Here is a 22468-nt window from a genome sequence, read left to right as displayed (position 1 = left end):
TTAGTTGATCCTTATCTGATGAACCATGTGACTATTCACTTGAGGAATTAGCAACTAGCCCTGCCTTATCAACAGACATAGAATGAATCATGTCACTTCTCCTGCTCCCTTCCTACTGAACATAAGAGCATGTCTATCTTAAGGTAGGTAAAGGATCGTTCCCAAGCTCTTGGACGCTAATTTGATCATATTCCATATTCAACCCAGCAAGAAAATCATAGATCCACTCTCTTAACCAACTTCTGAAATTTAACAGCATCTTTAGGACATGAGGCCTGAAAGTCCTGGTAAAAGTCTAGTTCCTGCCATAGACCACTCAATTTTGCATAATATTGAGCAATAGTTAGCTCACCCTGTTTCATACCATGAACCTTATTTCGAAGCTTATACACTTGTGCATCGTTCCCAACTTGAGAATAGGTCTAAGAAACTGCACTCCAAATGGCAGTTGCACTATTCAATAGTAAATACCTACGAGCTATATGTGGTTGCATAGAATTGATAAGCCATGACATGATAAGAGAATTTTCTGACTCCCATTGACAGTAGGTGGAAGCAGACTTTTCTGGTTTTTACTTATCTCCAGTAAGATAACCCTGCAACTCTCTAGTTTGAATAAAAAGGAGACACGATCTAGACCATGCAAGGTAATTTGTTCCATCAAGCTTTAGGAGGCTAATAATTAATGAGGAATTTTCAGTTGTAGTAGTCATTTTCCCTTCAACTACTGAATTTTTTGCATCAGACATGATTCAGAGAACTGATTAAAAGAAACAGTAGGCAAAAGACAAATACCCAAAAACAAAATTGCAAACCAAGAGATAGGAATGGGCTGGGCAAAGGCGCGGTACACTAGGGATGTTGTCAAAAAAAAGTGAGGCCTAAAAAACTGACCAGGAACAGGCTCATTCCCTGGTGTGTGTATACGAGGCGGAAACCTTCTGTCGGCGCGTGGACAACTAAAGGGGCGGTGACAACTCCCAGGCGAGGACCAGTGATGAGGTTCTTTCCTTCCTAAAGGGGCAGTGACAACTACCTCCCTTAATAGACCTGCTTTCAAGGCTTACCCACACAAACCTTAACAATTTCTCACTGTTTTCTCTCTGCAAAAAAAAAAAAAAAAAAAAAATTGCCAAATAAAATGGTTAAGGCTTTGATATCATGTTGAGATTAGAGAAAATTGAAGAATTTCTTGATATATTTCACAGTGTTACAATGATTCAAATTTATACACAGGCTATGGCCTTAATAGGAAAGAAAATAAAAGCTAATAATATCCCTAATATCACAAACTTACAGCTAATGCACTAATTAAGGGATTCCAACAGAGACTATGACCAAGAGCACCCTTCAAGTAACATAAAATTTGCCCCAAAGCTTTCCAATGGGTAACGGTAGGAGAGGATATAAATTGACTTCCGATACTAACTGAATATGCAATATCTGGACGAGTTATTATGAGATAATTAAGTTTGCCAACGAATCTCCTATACATCTCAAGGTCCTCAAATAGTTCACCATCTCCTGCTGTGAGCTGAAGATTGGGAGTCATTGGTGCATTGCATGGTTTGACACCTAATTTATCTATTTTCGCTAATAAATCAAGGGCATACTTCCTCTGAGATAAGAAGATGCCTTTCTTACACCTTGAAACTTCAATGGCTAAAAAATATTTCAATAAACCCAAATCTTTTGTTTGAAACCGAGTCTGAAGGAATGACTTGATTGAAGAAATGCCTGCAGAGTCATTTCCAGTGTTATGGAAAGTCAATCACTATGTTATGGAAAGTCAATCACTATATTATTTCTCTATATAATCTGTATTCTGTATTCCTATTTAGGATTTCTTATTTAGGATTTCTTCCTAATTAGTAGAACACAATTATAGGAATCAATTGTATATATATACCCATGTACAGATTAATTGAAATCAATGAGAATCATCTCTTTCTACATGGTATCAGAGCGGGTCATCAATCTAGGGTGACTATTTGTTCTCACTATCCAGCTCAGGAGAGACCTTGGCCGCCGACCGGCCGTTTCAACCCTGTTATGGAAAGTCAATCACTATGTTATGGAAAGTCAATCACTATATTATTTTTCTGTATATTTTGTGTAGAAAGAGATGATTCACATTAATTTCAATTAATCTGTGCATGGGTACACAGCTTCAAGATGTGTTAAGGTAATGGAGCAAACAAGCGACCGCGGTACATGATTTTCTAAAATGTAGAGACCACCTGACTCGCGTCCTCTACCAATAATCTGCTTCGTCGTAAGATCCTGAAACAAACAACGATCGGAAAAAGGAAGCGAGAACAATTTAAGATGCGAGTAAGTTTACTAACAGTAGAAAGTAGATTAAAGAGAATTTTGGTAGACACATAAGCAGAAGACAAAGAAATTGACGAAGTCGGGTTCGCGATTCAGAACCCATGACACAAGAAGTAGAGCCATCAGCTAAAGTATGATGAGGAAGTGAGATTAGGTGAAGCGGATAGAAGACTAGAATTACGTCATGTGATGCATCATGCAGAATCAATAACCCATTTGGATGAAGAAGACACAAGGCATGTAGTGGATTTACGACTCGTGATCGCGATGTGAGGAACGGTAGGCTTTAGAGATGCACGATCTTTGGGAAAATTGTGCAAAATCCTCTGCAGATACCAAAATAGTTTTCTCAGAGGAAGATACTGTAGAATTCTCTGCTGCCATATTTGCCATTTGTGATTGCTGATTTTTTCTCTGAAGTTGCGGACAATTATATTTTGTATGGCCAGGCTCATGGCAATAATAATAAATGACTTCTCCTGAGTCCTTATTAGAACTAGCCTCTCCATTACGCTGATTACTTCTGTTGCCTGTAATTCCTCCTCTACTTCCTCTTCTATTACCCTGTTGTCTATTTGGATTACGGCTAATAAGAGCACTCTTGGCGGTGTGAAGATTGAGTACTCTGCATGCTGAAGGACACGTGTGAGCGTTTCATGCAAGAGGAAATCTCGAGCTGGAGAGGATCGAGATTTAGCGATCTCATACTCTGAAGGAAGGCTGCGAGAAAACTCATAACGATTGCTCCGTTGGGCTGTTGAACTTTCACATCGGGACTAAAGGCAACGATACATTAAGTTCCTCATATACGTTTAAAATCCATAAAATAAGCGTGAGAGACTTATCCTCTTTCGTACGGTAGAATGCCTTACAAATATCATAAATACGGAGATATTCCCTTTACGAATCTGAGAAAATCTAAGTAATCCATCAATTCCTTAACAAATTCCACGTGATTAATTAAACTAATTACCTCACTATGAATCGAGTTCAAAATTTGCAAAAACAACCGAGCATCCTCCCTTAGCCAAGTTTGTCGTGTATCATCAGTGGGTGGATCTTTAGTAAGGTGATCATCCTTATCAATGCTACGCAAATAGACCCCAACAGTCTTACTCCACTCCAGGTAATTCAAACCATTAAGTTTGTGTTCCGTGATCTTAGTCATCACCGGAATCACATCAGAAATAACATTCTTATTGTCTGCCATTTGTTGAGACAAAAAAAATTAACCGAAACGCTAATCCAAAGTGCTTATAGCAGCAAAATAACCCAAAATCACAAATCAAGAAAATACCAAAATAGGATCTGAGAGCCAAACCTCAGAAGTCCTTTAATGGTTATACTGGATCGAACAACGACTGCAGTGGTGGAATGAGGGTTGAGGCAGCCGCGATGTTGATGCAGGTTGAAAGCGGCTGTCGTGGCCAAGGTCTCTCTGGTGGGTAGTGAGAACAAATAGTCACCCTAGATTGATGACCTGCTCTGATACTATGTAGAAAGAGATGATTCTCATTAATTTCAATTAATCTGTACATGGGTATATATATACAATTGATTCTTATAATTGTGTTCTACTAATTAGGAAGAAATCCTAAATAAGAAATCGTAAATAGGAATACAGAATACAAAATATACAGAGAAATAATATAGTGATTGATTTTCCATAACATAGTGATTGACTTTCCATAACATTTTGTATTATGTATTCCTATTTAGGATTTCTTATTTAGGATTTCTTCCTAATTAGTAGAACACAATTATAGGAATCAACTGTATATATATACCCATGTACAGATTAATTGAAATCAATAAGAATCATCTCTTTCTACATGGTATCAGAGCAGGTCATCAATCTAGGGTGACTATTTGTTCTCACTACCCAGCTCAGGAGAGACCTTGGTCGCCGACCGGCCGTTTCAACCCCGATCAACATTGCCGGCGTCGTCTCAACCCCCTCATTCCACCACCGTGTGCTGTTGCCTAATCCAGTATAACCATTAAAGGACTTCTGAGGTTTGGCTCTCAGATCCTATTTCGGTATTTGCTTGATTTGTGATTTTGGGTTATTTTGCTGCTATAAGCACTTTGGATTAGCGTTTCGGTTAGTTTTCTTTGTCTTAACAAATGGCAGACAATAAGAATATTATTTCTGATGTGATTCCGGTGATGACTAAGATCACGGAACACAAACTTAATGGTTCGAATTACAGGTGGAGTAAGCTGACCAGGATCTATTTGCGTATCATTGATAAGGATATTCTCCTTACTAACGATCCACCCACTGATGATACACGACAAACTTTGCTAAGGGAGGATGCTCGATTGTTTTTGCAGCTTCGGAACTCGAGTCATAGTGAGGTAATTAGTTTAATTAATCGCGTGAATTTGTTAAGGAATTGATGGATTACCTAGATTTTCAGATTCGTAAAGGGAATAATATCTCCGTATTTATGATGTTTGTAAGGCATTCTACCGTCTTTGAAAGAAGATAAGTCTCTCACGGCTTATTTTTGGATTTTAAGCGGTATATGAGGAACTTAATGTATTGTTGCCTTTTAGTCACGATGTGAAAGTTCGGCGAGCGGAGCAGCTGTTTTATGAGTTTTCTTGCGCCTTCCTTCGAGTATGAGCTGCTAAATCTCTGATTCTCTCAAGATCTGAGAATTCCTCTATGCATGAAACGTTCACACGGGTCCTTCGATGCAGAGTACTCAATCTTCACAACTGTCAAGAGTGCTCTTATTAGCCGTAATCCAAATGGACAACGAGGTAATAGAAGAGGAAGTAGAGGAGGAATTACGAAGCAGCAGTAATCGGCGTAATGGAGGCTAGTTCTAATCGAGACTCAAGAGGAGTCATTTGTTATTATTGCCATGAGCACGCCATACAAAATATAATTGTCGCAACTTCAGAGGAAAAATCAGTGATCTCAGATGGCAAATATGGCGTGAGAGAATTCTCTGATATCTTCCTCCGAGAAAACTATTTTGGTATCTGCAGAGGATTTTGCACAATTTTCGATATCGTGCATCTCTAAAGCTTACCAGTTCCCCTGTCATTGCGATCGCTGAGTCAGGAAAATCTACTACGTGCCTTGTGTCTTCTTCATCCAAATGGGTTATTGATTCTGGTGCGACAGATCACATGACAGGTAATTCTAGTCTTCTATATGCTTTTCAGTCTAATCTCACTTCCTCTACTGTTACTTTAGCTGATGGTTCTACTTCTTGTGTCATGGGTTCGGCTGCGAACTCGACTTCGTCAATTTCTTTGTCTTCTTTGTGTCTACCAAAATTCTCTTTTAATATACTTTCGTTAGTAAACTTACTCGTACCTTAAATTGTTCGCTTCCTTTTCTGATCGATGTTTATTCGAGATCTTCTGACGGCAGCATTATTGGTAAGGACGCGAGTCGGTGTCTCTACATTATGGAAAATCATGTACCGCGTCGCTTGTTTGCTCAAAGATCTTAACACCTCTTGAAGCTCATTGTAGATTGGGTCATCCTTCTTTGTCTACCATGAAGAAAATTTGTGTCCTCAATTTGGTCTTTATCAATACTAGAATGTGAGTCGTGTCGGTTGCAAAACATCATCGATGCATATACGTGTCTAGAGTCAATAAACGGGCTTCATCTCCTTTTGAGGTAGTTCATTCTGATGTTTGGGGTCCTTGTTCTGTTACATCTAAAACTGAATTTCGTTATTTTGTTACTTTTGTTGATGATTACTCTCGTGTTACCTGGTTATATTTAATGAAAAATCGTTCTGAGTTGTTTTCTATCTTTTGTGCCTTTTGTAATGAAATCAAAACTCAATTTAATATTTACAATGCGCATATTAAGAAGTGACAATGCCAAAGAATACTTTTGGCACAATTTCAGCCTTATATGACACAAAATGGCATTCTTCATGATCTTCTGTGTGGATACCCCATCCCAAAATGGCGTGGCCGAAAGAAAAAATCGTCATCTTCTTGAGGTAACTCGTGCTCTTCTTTTTCAGATGAAAGTACCTAAACACTTTTGGGCGGATGCAGTTTCCACGGCATGTTTTTTTATCAATCGTATGCCGTCTTCTGTCCTTAATGGGGATATTCCTTATACTACTTTGTTTCCTACAAAATTTTGTTCCCTATTGAACCCCGTATTTTTGGTTGTACCGGTTTTGTGCGTGATGTTCGTCCACGGGTTACTAAATTGGATCCAAAATCTCTCAAATGTGTCTTCCTTGGGTACTCCCGGCTCCAAAAAGGGTACCGTTGTTTCTTTCATACTCTTAATCGTTATCTTGTTTCTGCAGATGTCAGTATTTTATAGGCAATCTGAGGTTGGTCTAATTCTCTTGGTAGTCTATGTGGATGACATTGTCATCACTGGGAGTGACTCTGCAGGTATTTCATCTCTTAAAACCTTCCTCCAAACTCGATTTGGACCAAAGACTTGGGATTGTTAAAGTATTTCTTGGGTATCGAAGTTATGAGAAGTAAGAAGGGTATTTTCTTGTCTCAAAGAAAATATGTCCTCGATCTATTGACAGAGACAGGAAAATTTGGTGCTAAGCCTTGTAGCGCACCAATTACTCCAACTTTACAACTGTTAGCAGGGGATAGTGAGTTGTTTGAAGATCCAGAGAGATACAGGAGATTGGTAGGAAAATTGAACTACCTTACAGTCACTCGTCCTGACATTGCTTATGCCGTTAGTGTGGTAAGTCAGTTTATGTCTTTCCCAACTGTTGCTCATTGGGAAGCCTTGGAACAAATCTTGTGTTATCTGAAGAGCGCTCCGGGAAGAGGTTTGCTATATGGTAATCATGGGCATTTGAATGTTGAATGTTTTTGGATGCCGTGAAATTTGGATCTAAGGTTGACAAGAGGTCAACTCTTTGGATGTGCGTTTTTATTGGAGGAAATTTGGTGTCTTGGAGAAGCAAGAAGCGAGTGTAGTTTCTCGATCTAGTCTGAATCCGAATCTGAGCCATGGCACAATCAGTATGTGAGGTAATGTGGATACTTCAATTACTAGATGAGACAGGTTTTAAGACCTCCCTGCCTGTGAAATTGTGGTGTGATAATCAAGCTGCTCTTCATATTGCTTCTAATCCGGTGTTTCATGAGCGAACCAAACATATTGAGATTGATTGTCACTTTATTCGTGAAAAGATTCAACAACAGATCATCTCAACAGGACACATCAAAACTGGAGAGCAGTTAGGAGATATTTTCACAAAAGCTCTGAATGGAGATAGGATTGACTACATTTGTAACAAGTTGGTCATTATTATGGAAAGTCAATCATTATATTATTTCTGTGTATATTCTGTATTCTGTATTCCTATTTAGGATTTCTTATTTAGGATTTCTTCCTAATTAGTATAACACAATTATAGGAATCAATTGTATATAAATACCCATGTACAGATTAATTGATATCAATGAGAATTATCTCTTTCTACATCTCTTTTTCTACATGGTATCAGAGCAGGCCATCTAGGGTGACTATTTGTTCTCACCACCCAGCTCAGGAGAGACCTTGGCTGCCGACCGTCCGTTTCGATTCCGATCAACATTGCCAGCGTCGCCTCAATCCCCTCATTCCACCACTGTGTCTTTGTTGCACGATCGATTACACCATTAAAGGACTTACGAGGTTTGGCTCTCGGATCCTATTTCGGTATTTACTTGATTTGTGATTTTGGATTATTTTGTTCTTTATCGGCACTTTGGATTAGCGTTTGGTTAGTTTTCTTTGTCTCAACAAATGGCGGACAATAAGAATGTTATTTACGATGTGATTCGATGATGACTAAGATCACGGAACACAAACTTAATGGTTCAAATTACAGGTGGAGTAAGGCTGTTAGGGTCTATTTGCGTAGCATTGATAAGGATGATCACCTTACTAAAGATCCACCATCGATGATACACAACAAACTTGGCTAAGGGAGGACGCTCGGTTGTTTTTGCGGCTTGAACTCGATTCACGGTGAGGTAATTAGTTTAATTAATCACTTGTGAATTTGTTAAGGAATTGATGGATTAATTAGATTTTACGTATTACGGTAAAGGGAATATCTCCGTATTTATGATGTTTGTAAGGCATTCTACCATCTGAGAAGAGAATAAGTCTCTCACGGCTTATTTTATGGATTTTAAGCGGGTATATGAGGAACTTAATGTATTGTTGCCTTTTAGTTACGATGTGAAAGTTCATGAGCCCAACGGAGCAAGCTGTTATGAGTTTTCTTGCGAGCCTTCCTTGAGTATGAGATGCTAAATCTCGATTCTTTCGATTACGAGATTTCCTCTTTGCATGAAACATTCACACGGGTCCTTCGTGCAGAGTACCCAATCTTCACGACTGCGGTAGTGCTCTTATTAGCCGTAATCCAAATGGACAACAGGTAATAGAAGAGGAAGTAGAGGAGGAATTACAGAAGTAATCGGCGTAATGGAGAGGCTAGTTCTAATCAGGACTCAAGAGGAGTCATTTGTTATTATTGTCATGAGCACGGCCATACAAAATATAATTTTCCGCAACTTGGAGGAAAAATCAGCGATCACAGATGGCAAATATGGCGATGAGGATTCTACGGTATCTTCCTCTGAAAAGCTGTTTTGGTATCTGCAGAGGATTTTGCACTGATTTTCCCGATGTCGAGCATCTCTAAAGCCTATCGGTTCCCCTATCACTGCGATCATTGAGTCGAGTAAATCCACTACATGCCTTGTGTCTTCCTCATCCAAATGGGTTATTGATTACGGTGCAACAGATCACATGACAGTAATTCTAGTCTTCTATCCGCTTTTGGTCTAATCCCACTTCCTCTCATTACTTTGGTGATGGTTCTACTTCTTGTGTCATGGGTTAGGCTGCGAATCCGACCGTCAATTTCTTTGTCATCTGTTTTGTGTCTACCAAATTTCTCTTTTAATCTACTTTACATTAGTAAACTTACTCGTACCTTAAATTGTTCTATTTCCTTTTTCTGATCGGTGTTTGTTTGAGGATCTTACGTGGCCAGATTATTGGTAGAGGGCGTGAGTCGTGGTCTCTACATTACGGAAAATCATGTACATGATCGCTTGTTTGCTCGATCTGTAACACCTCTTGAAGCTCATTGTAGATTGGGTCATCCTTCTTTGTCTACCATGAAGAAGTTGTGTCCTCGATTTGATCTTTATCGATACTAGAATGTGAGTCGTGTCGGTTTGCAAAACATCATCGTTTGCCTTACGTGTCTAGAGTCAATAAGCGGGCTTCATCCCTTTTGAGTTAGTTCATTCGATGTTTGGGGACCTTGTTACATACTTCTAAAATTGGATTTCGTTATTTTGTTACTTTTATTGATGATTACTCTCGTGTTACCTGGTTATATTTAATGAAGAATCGTTCTGAGTTGTTTTCTATCTTTTGTGCCTTTTGTAATGAAATCAAAACTCAATTTAATATTTCTGTGTGCATATTAAGAAGTGACAATGCTAAAGAATATTTTTCAAAGACAATTTAGTCTTACATGACACAAAATGGCATTCTTCATCAGTCTTCCTGTGTGGATACCCCATCCCAAAATGGCGTGGCTGAAAGAAAAAATCGGCATCTTCTTGAGGTAACTCGTGCTCTTCTTTTTCAGATGAAAGTTCCTAAACACTTTTGGGCGGATGCAGTTTTTACGGCATGTTTTTTGATCAATCATATGCCGTCTTACCCCTTAATGGGGATATTCCTTATCCGCTTTGTTCCCTACAAAATCTTTGTTTCCTGTTGAACCCCGTATTTTTGGTTGTACTTGTTTTGTACGTGATGTTCGTCCGCAGGTTACTAAATTGGATCCAAAGTCTCTCAAATGTGTCTTCCTTGGGTACTCCCGGATTCAAAAAGGGTATCGCTGTTTCTCTCATACTCTTAATCGTTATCTTGTTTCTGCAGATGTCACATTTTTTGAGTCCACTCCATTTTTTTCTCAATCATCCGTGTATGAGAGTCGTGGGGAGGAGGATGATATCTTAATATATCTTGCCCAACCAATGTCTACTCCTCTCTCACTGCTTTCTTCTGTCTCTAGACCTACTCGGCCTCCCGTTGTTCATGTTTATTCCAGAGATTGAGATTACCGACTCGAGATCCTCCACGATTACTTCGTTGGGAGATCCTGTACCTCATACTGATCATGATTCTGATCTAGATTTACCCTTTGCTCTTCGTAAAGGTAAACGTTCATGTACTTACCCTATCTCTTCTTTTGTTTCTTATAATCAATTGTCTTCTTGTTCTCGATGTTTTCTTACTTCTTTAGACTGTTCCTATCCCTAATACATTGGTGAGGCCTTTGTCTCATCTGGTGGTGTCTTTGCTATGAAAGAAGAAATGGAGGCTTTAGATGCTAATGGTACATGGGAACTGTTGCCTTTGCCCACCGGTAAGAAAGCTATTGGTTGCAAATGGGTATTCTGAAAGGTAAATCTGATGGTTACGTGGCTAGGTTAAAAGCACGCCTTGTAGCAAAAGGATATGCTCGGACATATGGGGTTGATTACTCGACACTTTTTCTCCTGTAGCTAAACTTACTGCTCGCTTGTTTATCTCTTTAGCAGCTACATATGATTGGCCCTGCACCAATTGGATATCAAGAATGCTTTCCTTCATGGTGATCTTAGGAGGAGGTATATGGAGCAACCACCGGGTTTGTTGCTCGGGGAGTTGGGTAAAGTTTGTAGGCTTCTAAGTCTCTTTATGGCTTGAAACAAAGTCCTAGGGCCTGGTTTGGGAGATTCGGTGAAGCAAGACAGAATTTGGTATGCAAAAGAGTAAGTGTGATCACTCAAGATTTTATAAGCAACTGAGGTGGTCTAATTCTCTGGTAGTCTATGTGGATAACATTATCATCACCGGGAGTGACTCTGCAGTATTTCATCTCTTAAAACCTTCCTCCAAACCCAGTTTGGACCAAAGACTTGGGATTATTAAAGTATTTTTGGGTATTGAAGTTATGAGAAGTAAGAAGGGTATTTTCTTGTCTCAAAGAAAATATGTCATTGATCTATTGACAGAGACAGGAAAATTAGGTGCTAAGCCTTGTAGTGCACCAATGACTCCAAATTTACAACTGTTAGCAGGGGATAGTGAGTTGTTTGAAGATCCAGAGAGATACAGGAGATTGGTAGGAAAATTGAACTACCTTCTTGTCACTCCCCGACATTGCTTATGCCGTTAGTGTGGTAAGTCGGTTTATGTCTTCCCAACCGTTGCTCATTGGGAAGCCTTGGGACAAATCTTGTGCTATCGAAGGAGCTCAGGAAGAGGTTTGTTATATGGTAATCATGGGCATTTGAATGTTGAATGTTTTTCGATGCCGATTGGCTGGATCTAAGGTTGATAGGAGGTCAACTCTTTGGATATTGCGTTTTTGTTGGAGGAAATTTGGTGTCTTGGAAAAGCAAGAAGCAGAGTGTAGTTTCTCGATCTAGTGCTGAATCCGAATACAGAGCCATGGCACAATCAGTATGTGAGGTAATGTGGATATTTCAATTACTAGATGAGACAGGTTTTAAGACCCCCAACCTGCGAAATTGTGGTGTGATAATCAAGCTGCTCTCCATATTGCTTCTAATCCGGTATTTCATGAGCGGACCAAACATATTGAGATTGATTGTCACTTTGTTCGTGAAAAGATTCAACAACAGATCATCTCAACAGGACATATCAAAGCGGAGAGCGATTAGAGATATTTTCACAAAAGCTCTGAATGGAGCTAGGATTGACTACATTTGTAACAAGTTGGGCATGATTAACATCTATGCTCCAACTTGAGGGGGAGTGTTATGGAAAGTCAATCATTATATTATTTCTGTGTATATTCTGTATTCTGTATTCCTATTTAGGATTTCTTATTTAGGATTTCTTCCTAATTAGTATAACACAATTATAGGAATCAATTGTATATAAATACCCATGTACAGATTAATTGATATCAATGAGAATTATCTCTTTCTACATCTCTTTTTCTACAGTCATGATTAACATCTATGCTCCAACTTGAGGGGGAGTGTTATGGAAAGTCAATCACTATGTTATGGAAAGTCAATCACTATGTTATGGAAAGTCAATAACTATATTATTTTTCTGTATATTTTGTATTCTGTATTCCTATTTAGGATTTCTTATTTAGGATTTCTTCCTAATTAGTAGAACACAATTATAGGAATCAATTGTATATATATACCCATGTACAGATTAATTGAAATCAATAAGAATCATCTCTTTCTACAAACCCCAATCAACATCGCCAGCGTCGCCTCAACCCCCTCATTCCACCACTGTGTGCTGTTGCCTGATCCAGTATACCATTAAAAGACTTCTGAGGTTTGGCTCTCAGATCCTATTTCGGTATTTGCTTGATTTGTGATTTTGGGTTATTTTGCTGCTATAAGCACTTTGGATTAGCGTTTTGGTTAGTTTTCTTTGTCTCAACAAATGGCAGATAATAAGAATGTTATTTCTGATGTGATTCCGGTGATGACTAAGATCACGGAACACAAACTTAATAGTTCGAATTACCTGGAGTGGAGTAAGACTGTTAGGGTCTATTTCCGTAGCATTGATAAGGATGATTACCTTACTAAAGATCCATCCACTGATGATACACGATAAACTTGGTTAAGGGAGGATGCTCGGTTATTTTTGCAGCTTCGGAACTCGATTCATAGTGAGGTAATTAGTTTAATTAATCACTGTGAATTTGTTAAGGAATTGATGGATTACTTAGATTTTCTGTATTCTGGTAAAGGGAATATCTCCCGTATTTATGATATTTGTAAGGCATTCTACCGTGCTGAGAAAGAGGATAAGTCTCTCACGGCTTATTTTATGGATTTTAAACGGGTATATGAGAAACTTAATGTATTGTTGCCTTTTAGTCCTGATGTGAAAGTTCGAGGCCCAGCAGAACAGCGGCTGTTATGAGTTTTCTTGCAGGCCTTCCTTCAGAGTATGAGACTGCTAAATCTCAGATTCTCTCCAGTTCTGAGATTTCCTCTTTGCATGAAGCATTCACACGGGTCCTTCGTACAGAGAGTACCCAATCTTCACAGCCTGCCAGTAGTGCTCTTATTAGCCGTAATCCAAATGGACAACAGGGTAATAGAAGAGGAAGTAGATGAGGAATTACAGCAATGTAATCAGCGTAATGGAGAGGCTAGTTCTAATCAGGACTCAAGAGGAGTCATTTGTTATTATTGCCATGAGCCTGGCCATACAAAATATAATTGTCCGCAACTTCAGAGGAAAAATCAGCGATCACAGATGGCAAATATGGCAGCAACGAATTCTACAGTATCTTCCTCTGAGAAAACTATTTTGGTATCTGCAGAGGATTTTGCACAATTTTTCCAGTATCAGGCATCTCTAAAGCCTACCAGTTCCCCTGTCACTGCGATCGCTGAGTCAGGTAAATCCACTACATGCCTTGTGCCTTCTTCATCCAAATGGGTTATTGATTCTGGTGCGACAGATCACATGACAGGTAACTCTAGTCTTCTATCTGCTTTTCAGTCTAATCTCACTTCCTCTACTGTTACTTTAGCTGATGGTTCTGCTTCTTGTGTCATGGGTTCTGGAATTGCAAACCCGACCTTGTTAATTTCTTTGTCTTCTGTTTTTTGTCTACCAAAATTCTCTTTTAATCTACTTTCTATTAGTAAACTTACTCGTACCTTAAATTGTTCTGTTTCCTTTTTTCCTGATCAGTGTTTGTTTCAGGATCTTACGACGAAGCAGATTATTGGTTGAGGACTCGAGTCAGGTGGTCTCTACATTCTGGAAAATCATGTACTGCGGTCGCTTGTTTGCTCCAGTACCTTAACACCTCTTGAAGCTCATTGTAGATTGGGTTATCCTTCTTTGTCTACCATGAAGAAGCTGTGTCCTCAATTTCAGTCTTTATCAGTACTAGAATGTGAGTCGTGTCAGTTTGCAAAACATCATCGTTTTCCTTCTGTGTCTGGAGTCAATAAACGGGCTTCATCCCCCTTTTGAGTTAGTTCATTCTGATGTTTGGGGTCCTTGTTTTGTTACATCTAAAACTGGATTTCGTTATTTTGTTACTTTTGTTGATGATTACTCTCGTGTTACCTGGTTATATTTAATGAAGAATCGTTCTGAGTTATTTTCTATCTTTTGTGCCTTTTGTAATGAAATCAAAACTCAATTTAATATTTCTGTGCGCATATTAAGAAGTGACAATGCCAAAGAATACTTTTCAGCACAATTTCAGTCTTATATGACACAAAATGACATTCTTCATCAGTTTTCCTGTGTGGATACCCCATCTCAAAATGGCGTGGCCGAAAGAAAAAATCGTCATCTTCTTGAGGTAACTCGTGCTCTTCTTTTTCAGATGAAAGTAACTAAACACTTTTGGGCGGATGTAGTTTCCACGGCATGTTTTTTTATCAATCGTATGCCGTCTTCTGTCCTTAATGGGGATATTCCTTATACTACTTTATTTCCTACAAAATCTTTGTTCCCTATTGAACCCCGTATTTTTTGTTATACTTGTTTTGTGCGTGATGTTAATCCACAGGTTACTAAATTGGATCCAAAATCTCTCAAATGTGTCTTCCTTAAGTACTCCTGGCTCCAAAAAGGGTACCGTTGTTTCTCTTCTACTCTTAATCGTTATCTTGTTTCTGCAGATGTCATATTTTTTGAGTCCACTCCATTTTTTCCTCCATCATCTGTGTATGAGAGTCAGGGGGAGGAGGATGATCTCTTAATATATATGTCCAACCAATGTCTAGTCCTCTCCCACAGCCTGTTCCTTCTGTCTCTAGACCTACTCGACCTCCCGTTGTTCATGTTTATTCCAGGAGAATGGAGATTCCTGACTCAGATCCTCAACCAGCTTACTTCGTTGGGAGATCATGTACCTCATACTGACCATGATTCTGATCTAGACTTACCCATTGCTCTTCGTAAAGGTAAACGTTCATGTACTTACCATATCTCTTCTTTTGTTTCTTATAATCAATTGTCTTCTTATTCTCGGTGTTTTGTTACTTCTTTAGACTCTGTTCCTATCCCTAATACTGTTGATGAGGTACTGTCTCATCCTGCGTGTGATGCTATGAAAGAGGAAATGGAGGCTTTAGATGCTAATGGTACATGGAACTATTGCCTTTGCCCACTGGTAAGAAAGCTATTGGTTACAAATGGGTATTTACAGTAAAGGTAAGTCCTGATGGTTCTGTGGCTAGGTTAAAAGCACGCCTTGTAGCAAAAGGATATGCTCAGACATATGGAGTTGATTACTCTGATACTTTATCTCCTGTAGCTAAACTTACTTCTATTCGCTTGTTTATCTCTTTAGCAGCTACATATGATTGGCCCCTGCATCAATTGGATATCACGAATACTTTCCTTCATGGTGATCTTCAGGAGGAGGTGTATATGGAGCAACCACCTGGGTTTGTTGCTCAGGGGGAGTTGGGTAAAGTTTGTAGGCTTCGGAAGTTTCTTTACGGCTCGAAACAAAGTCCTAGGGTCTGGTTTGGGAGATTCAGTGAAGCAGTACAGGAATTTAGTATGCAAAAGAGTAAGTGTGATCACTCAGTATTTTATAGGCAATCTGAGGCTGGTTTAATTCTCCTGTTAGTCTATGTGGATATGACATTGTCATCACTGGGAGTGACTCTGCAGGTATTTCATCTCTTAAAACCTTCCCCCAAATCCAGTTTCAGGCTAAAGACTTGGGATTGTTAAAGTATTTCTTGAGTATTGAAGTTATGAGAAGTAAGAAGGGTATTTTCTTGTCTCAAAGAAAATATGTCCTCGATTTATTGACAGAGACAGGAAAATTAGATGCTAAGTCTTGTAGTGCACCAATGACTCAAAATTTACAACTGTTAGGAGGGGATAGTGAATTGTTTGAAGATCCAGAGAGATACAGGAGATTAGTAGGAAAATTGAACTACCTTACAGTCACTCGTCATGACATTGCTTATGCTATTAGTGTGGTAAGTCAGTTTATATCTTCCCCAACTGTTGCTCATTGGGAAGCCTTGGGACAAATCTTGTGTTATCTAAAGGGCGCTCCAGGAAGAGGTTTGTTATATGGTAATCATGGGCATTTGAATGTTGAATGTTTTTCAGATGCCGACTGGGCTGGATCTAAGGTTGATAGGAGGTCAACTACTGGATATTGCGTTTTTGTTGGAGGAAATTTGGTGTCTTGGAGAAGCAAGAAGCAGAGTGTAGTTTCTCGATCTAGTGCTGAATCCGAATACAGAGCCATGGCACAATCAGTATGTGAGATAATATGAATACTTCAATTAATAGTTGAGACAAGTTTTAAGACCTCCTTGCCTGCGAAATTGTAGTGTGATAATCAAGCTGTTCTCCATATTGCTTCTAATCCGGTGTTTCATTAGCGAACCAAACATAATGAGATTGATTGTCACTTTGTTCGTGAAAAGATTCAACAACAGATTATCTCAACAGGACACATCAAAACTGGAGAGCAGTTAGGAGATATTTTCACAAAAGCTCTGAATGGAGCTAGGATTGACTACATTTGTAACAAGTTGGGCATGATTAACATCTATGCTCCAACTTGAGGGAGGAGTGTTATGGAAAGTCAATCACTATATTATTTCTCTATATATTCTGTATTCTGTATTCCTATTTAGGATTTCTTCCTAATTAGTAGAACACAATTATAGGAATCAATTGTATATATATACCCATGTATAGATTAATTGAAATTAAAGAGAATCATCTCTTTCTATATGGATTTACCTGACTCAGCGATAGCAGTGACAGGGGAATTAGAGGCCTTTGGAGATGCCTGATATTGGGAAAATTGTGCATATTCCTTTGCAGATATTAAGACAATTTTCTCAGATGAGGGTGCAACTGTAGACTCATCTATTGCCATGTTTGCCATCTGAGACCGCTGATTCTTCCTCTGAAGCTTTAGACAATTGTATTTTGTATGACCAGGCTCATGACAATAATAACAAATAACTCATTTTAAGTTCAAATTAGAATTGGTTTCCTCGTTACGCTTATTACTTCTATTGCTTGAATTTCCTCCTTTAATTCTCTGTTGTCCGTTCATATTTCTACTAACAAGAGCACCACTAGTAGTTTGTGGAAGTTGGGTACTTTCTGTACGAAGGATACGTGTGAATGTATCAATTAGAGGGAAAATTTTAGAGCTAGATAGGATTAAAGATTTAGCAGTCTCATATTCTGAAAGAAGACCTGCAAAAAAACTCATAATAGCCATCTGCTCTCATTGAGCCTGCTGGACTTTCACATCAGAGTTAAAAGGCAACAAAACATTAAGTTCCTCATATACTCTCTTAAATTCCATAAAATAAGCTGTAAGAGATTTATCCTGCTTCTCAGCACGATAGAATGCTTTGCACACATCATAAATACAAGAAATATTTTCTTTACTAGAATACAAGAAACCTAAGTAATCCATCAATTCCTTAACAAATTCATAGTGATTAATTAAACTAATTACCTCACTATGAATCGAATTCCGAAGTTGCAAATACAACTGAGCATCTTCCCTAAGCCAAGCTTGCCTTGTATCATTAGTGGGTAGATCTTTAGTCAGATGATCATCCTTGTCAATACTTCATAAATAGACCCTGATGGTCTTACTCCGCTCCAGGTAATTTAAACCGTTAAGTTTGTATTCCGTGATTTTAGTCATCATTGGAATCACATCAGAAATAATAGACTTATTGTCCGCCATTAGATGAAATTAACAAAATTCTAACACAGATTAATAACCAACTCTGTCCCAATCTTCAAACAAACTCAATAAAGCTTAGAAACAAAAGAATTCCGTGAAAACAGAACTTGAAATTGCTCAACAGTGAACTGCCTGAAGGAGAGAAATGTTTGAGATGCAAAAGAAATGCCCCAAACAGAACAATGAACCATGGAACTAGAATCACCAAGTCGAGGCGACCCTGGGACAAGAGGCGCGACTGTCGGACGTTGCCGGAGGACGGCTCATGTGCGTTCATGCGCCGGCGTGTGGAATAGGGATCAGAACTTAAGAATGGCCTGTGAAGGGGATGCGCTTCAAGTCCAATCACCGGACTTCCAAGGGTGGCCGATCGGCACTTGGGCCTTCTCCTGAGATGGGTGGTGAGACACTGTGATAACTCTATTGAGTTCTCCTAGAAGACAGCACTTGTCGGAGGAGAAGAACCAAAAAAAAAAAATTTCAGAAGAAAAAAAAAAATTCAGGCCAGGGAACCTAGCTCTGATACCATGAAGATAATATTTTTTTGTGTATTTTCTTGAATGGGATACAAGGTATTTATATATAAAGAATCCTATAATTAAGTATTCTAATTGGGAAGATATCCCAATAATTATGCTAACTACTTAAGAAAGAATATTATGTACATAATTATAGGATTGACTTTCTATAACACATAAGAAACTTAAATGAATGGCTTGTATCATTGATTTCTGTTAGAAGCATTTCCTCATAAAAACAGAAAAAATATGTCTATTTCTCTCGCTCTCTCTCTCTCTCTCCATATTTTGGATTTTACTAAACTCTTCATTTATTCTTTGAAATTGCAGGTATCAATCACAACAGGATTGTTCCTTCTACAAAATAGAGCTGTGGTAACTCTTCTTGCTTTGTTAATGCATATACACATGCCGAACACACACAAACATGCATGTACGTATATACATTCAAAAAACCAAGTCATTGAATAAGATATCCACTTAGGTAGTCACTTGTTTCAAAATGAATTATATTCTCTTTAACTTTTTCAAAATGCAACTGAAAAACTGAAGTATAGCAAATTTAAGAAGTCAATGACAATGCAGTTTCATCTTGGGAAAAAGGAAAAAGATTTTGGTGTATATTTTGTCAATTGTCATGAGGATTTTTGTAATTTATTCAATATGTTTGTGTATGTGTGTGTGTGTATAAAATACCGAGTGTCAGCCTTTAGCTAGACTACTTCATTTGGTAAAATATGTTTCCGGAACTTAATGTCAGGCACAAAAGCAAAGGGGAGCTGCAAATGGGATTTCAATGTCTGCGATGTCCTTCTTCAAGGCAGTTGGTCCTGCTTCAGGAGGTTCTATGTAAGTCTCTATGCACTGAATGTAGGAGGTTCCATACATATTCATTGTAGGCATGGCATGCTGGAATAGAATACAGCAAGGATTCTGGTAACCACATATAAGAGGGGAGGAGGGGAAAAGCAACTTATCAGTCAATTCCTAATTTAATTCACCTTTGAATTTGCTTAGTTTCATGCTAGGACAACTACCAAGACTCTGAAATGAGGCAAAAATAGAAAACTAATGATCAAAATGTTGCAAGTAAAATTAAGTATCCTGCCAATTATTTAGTTAAAATAAGAAGTAATGCTAAATAATCAATTTATTTTAGAATTTGAGATTGTTTCTTCGTCAATTGTATCTCATTTCATAGCCATGTGATATATTCATCATTTCAGTGGCACTTAGTGACCTGTTCAATTTTGAACTCAATTAACAATAAATATTTTAATCAGTTATACTTTTTATATTCACAGCTTTTCTTGGGCACAAAAGCGTCAAGATGCTTTCTTTCTACCAGGTAATAACTCTAAATTTAATCTGTTCTTGTTCTTTGGGCCTAAAACCAATTAACAATTTTAATCTATGATACTTTTATGACATTCATTAGTTAATGTTGAACTTTCCTTATCAAAAGGCTATAATTGTTGTCTATTGATACAAGTTTGTAAAAATAAATATAATAACTATATTTTGTTGTGAAATTCATGAACATCAGAATTTTTGAAGTACTTTTCCAAGTTTAGGATCATTAGATAATTTGTTACATGAACATGTTTAGATTGCTCTCAGTTCAACACATGATGATGTTTTTCCCATTCAATATTGCTGTGGAAGATAAGTCCCTATATTTGTTGAAAGAAAAGAAGTTCATGTTTTCTTTTTCTAGTTGAGATACTAGAATCTGCACTCATATATTTTTTGATATTTGATGTCTTTATTCTAAACCTTGAACGCCTTTTTTTAACCTAAAAGGGGGGCGGGAGGGAGATTTGATTATGCACCCAATTATCCACATCAGTTTCAATACTATTCCCATGCTCTTCATGAGTTTGATTTTCAATTTACTTGTTGCTTAAGCGCTCTAGAGAATTTTATGAAAATGAGAGAGTTAAGGACAACATTGCAGCTTGGGATCACCTATGACATTGATATTGGTAAATTGCTGACAAATTGGGAAGTATAGTCGTTGCAATATCTTCCCAACCCAGTCAAAGGAAATTATAATATAGTGAGCAGAACAGGCATCTTTCCAGTCTAATATGAGAAATGTGGCGGCCACAAAAATTGCCATATTTGATCTTTCTCTAAATTAGATTCTTTATTATGGAAGTTTAGAAACTCATATTAAATGTAGTTGGGCTTCATATTTTTTTGCCTCCCATTTTTATGTATGTAAACCTCTGATGGATGATCTTTCTGAGATGCAGGTGATCAAATTGTTTTCTTCATTCTAAACATAGTTGAGGTGATTGGACTGCTAATGACGTTCAAACCTTTTCTAGCTATACCAGAGAACCTTATTTCATAGTAGAATTCTGGACTCCAACCATGACATCAAAGTTTAAGTGGTAGATTGAAATATATAAAGATATGTGTACTAGATTTTGTACCTGCACATGCAATACAGTTTTTTTTTTTTTATATATAATTTATAAACGTATAATTTATATTATTTTATTACATATATATTCAATTTTGTAATAAGTATACTCAATTCAATTTAACTAAGCCTTGACCCCTATGGATTCTCTTTCTTCATTCTAAACGATTTTGGGTTAAATTCTCGGAAATTTATAATGCTTCTAGGTCATGTTGTACTACTCTCCTCCAAGTCAGTTTAGGTCTACCCCTTCTTTTCTTTCTATCCCCTCCTAATCTAATGTGCTCTACTTGTCTAATTGGAACCTCCGCATGTCTATGCTTTAAATGACCAAACCACCTTAATCTCCCTCCTCTTAACTCATCCTCAATTGGCACCACTCCTACCTTTTCTCTAATACTCTCATTACGGATTTTATCTAGTCTAGCATGACCACTCATTCACTTTAACATTCTCATCTCTGCAACTCTTATTTTAGACAAATACGACTCTTTCAATGCCAAACACTCACGACCATAATATGACCGGTGGTATGACTGTATGGTAAAATTTTCCATTCAACTTATTAGGAATCCTGCGATCACATAAATCTCTATAGCATTTCTCCACTTCAACTATCCAGCTTTAATCCTATTACTAACATCCTCCTCGTATTCCCCATCTACTTGAAAGATTGAACCGAGATATTTTACCTCTCCATCTAAACTAACTCATTCCGTATCACCACTTTGGCCTTCACTAAATTTGCAATGAATGTATAATTTTGTAATAAGTATATATTAATTAAATATAATTTTAATTTTTAATTATAAAAATAAATTATTGATGTCTCTTATTTCTCTATCCAAACTCAAATATATATAAGTGACTTTAGGGGAGCATATTTTGCTAGTAAAGTGATATGGTGTGTTTAGCAAATTTAAAAATGCAGCGGACTTGTGGGCGTGCTGTGTGTAGCTGATAGAGTTAGAAGCAACACCACAAAGAAAGAGTGAAAGTAAGAGAAAATCATAGAGAATTATATTGAATTGATTGTCCAATAATACAAGAGAATGGAACTGAAAGTATTCAAATATGATGATAAGCAGAAGAAAGAAAAAATAACGACAGAAACTCTCTTCCGAGGAATTCTATAATTCTCTTGACCCAGCTCAAAGCCGCAATTTCAATACATCAAAAGAATGCCTTATTTCATAACCACTTCGCTCTTGTATACTATTCACTCCATTTTGTTATTTAGCTGTCAGTCCCACCAATCTTGACTTCCTTTCTGTGCCATTGGAAACTTCTGTCCTGCCAAAAACCTCCCTTGCTTGTTTGGGCATGCGTGAGTACGCCTTCAGCATTCCCGGGCCTTGGTTTTTCAATCCCAACTTCCTGATCTGATCCATAACATCGCCTGCTGCTGGAAAAAT

At 37.9% G+C, this 22468-nt stretch overlaps 1 protein-coding gene across 8 annotated transcripts in view; it reads left to right on the top strand.

The window, feature by feature from the left end:
• The window catches only part of LOC110671386 (protein ZINC INDUCED FACILITATOR-LIKE 1), a 65653-nt gene extending 44442 nt beyond the window's left edge, over window positions 1-21211 (top strand). For 6 of the 8 annotated variants that reach the window (XM_058144017.1, XM_058144015.1, XM_058144016.1 and 3 more), the window contains 4 exons: window positions 18953-18997; window positions 19383-19471; window positions 19927-19970; window positions 20881-21211. In XM_058144017.1, the coding sequence (XP_058000000.1) occupies window positions 18953-18997; window positions 19383-19471; window positions 19927-19970; window positions 20881-20981 (279 nt within the window). In that variant the 3' untranslated portion in view covers window positions 20982-21211. Of the gene's footprint in view, window positions 1-18952; window positions 18998-19382; window positions 19472-19926; window positions 19971-20880 lie in introns of those variants that run through there. The other 2 variants (XR_009147610.1, XR_009147609.1) reach the window with 1 other exon arrangement.
• The last annotated feature ends 1257 nt before the right edge of the window (window positions 21212-22468 follow it).

This window comes from Hevea brasiliensis, chromosome 3 (assembly GCF_030052815.1).
Source record: "Hevea brasiliensis isolate MT/VB/25A 57/8 chromosome 3, ASM3005281v1, whole genome shotgun sequence".
NCBI classification, from domain to species: Eukaryota; Viridiplantae; Streptophyta; class Magnoliopsida; order Malpighiales; family Euphorbiaceae; genus Hevea; species Hevea brasiliensis.
Note: the sequence above shows the minus strand (reverse complement) of the source record. Positions and strands in the feature narration are given on the sequence as shown.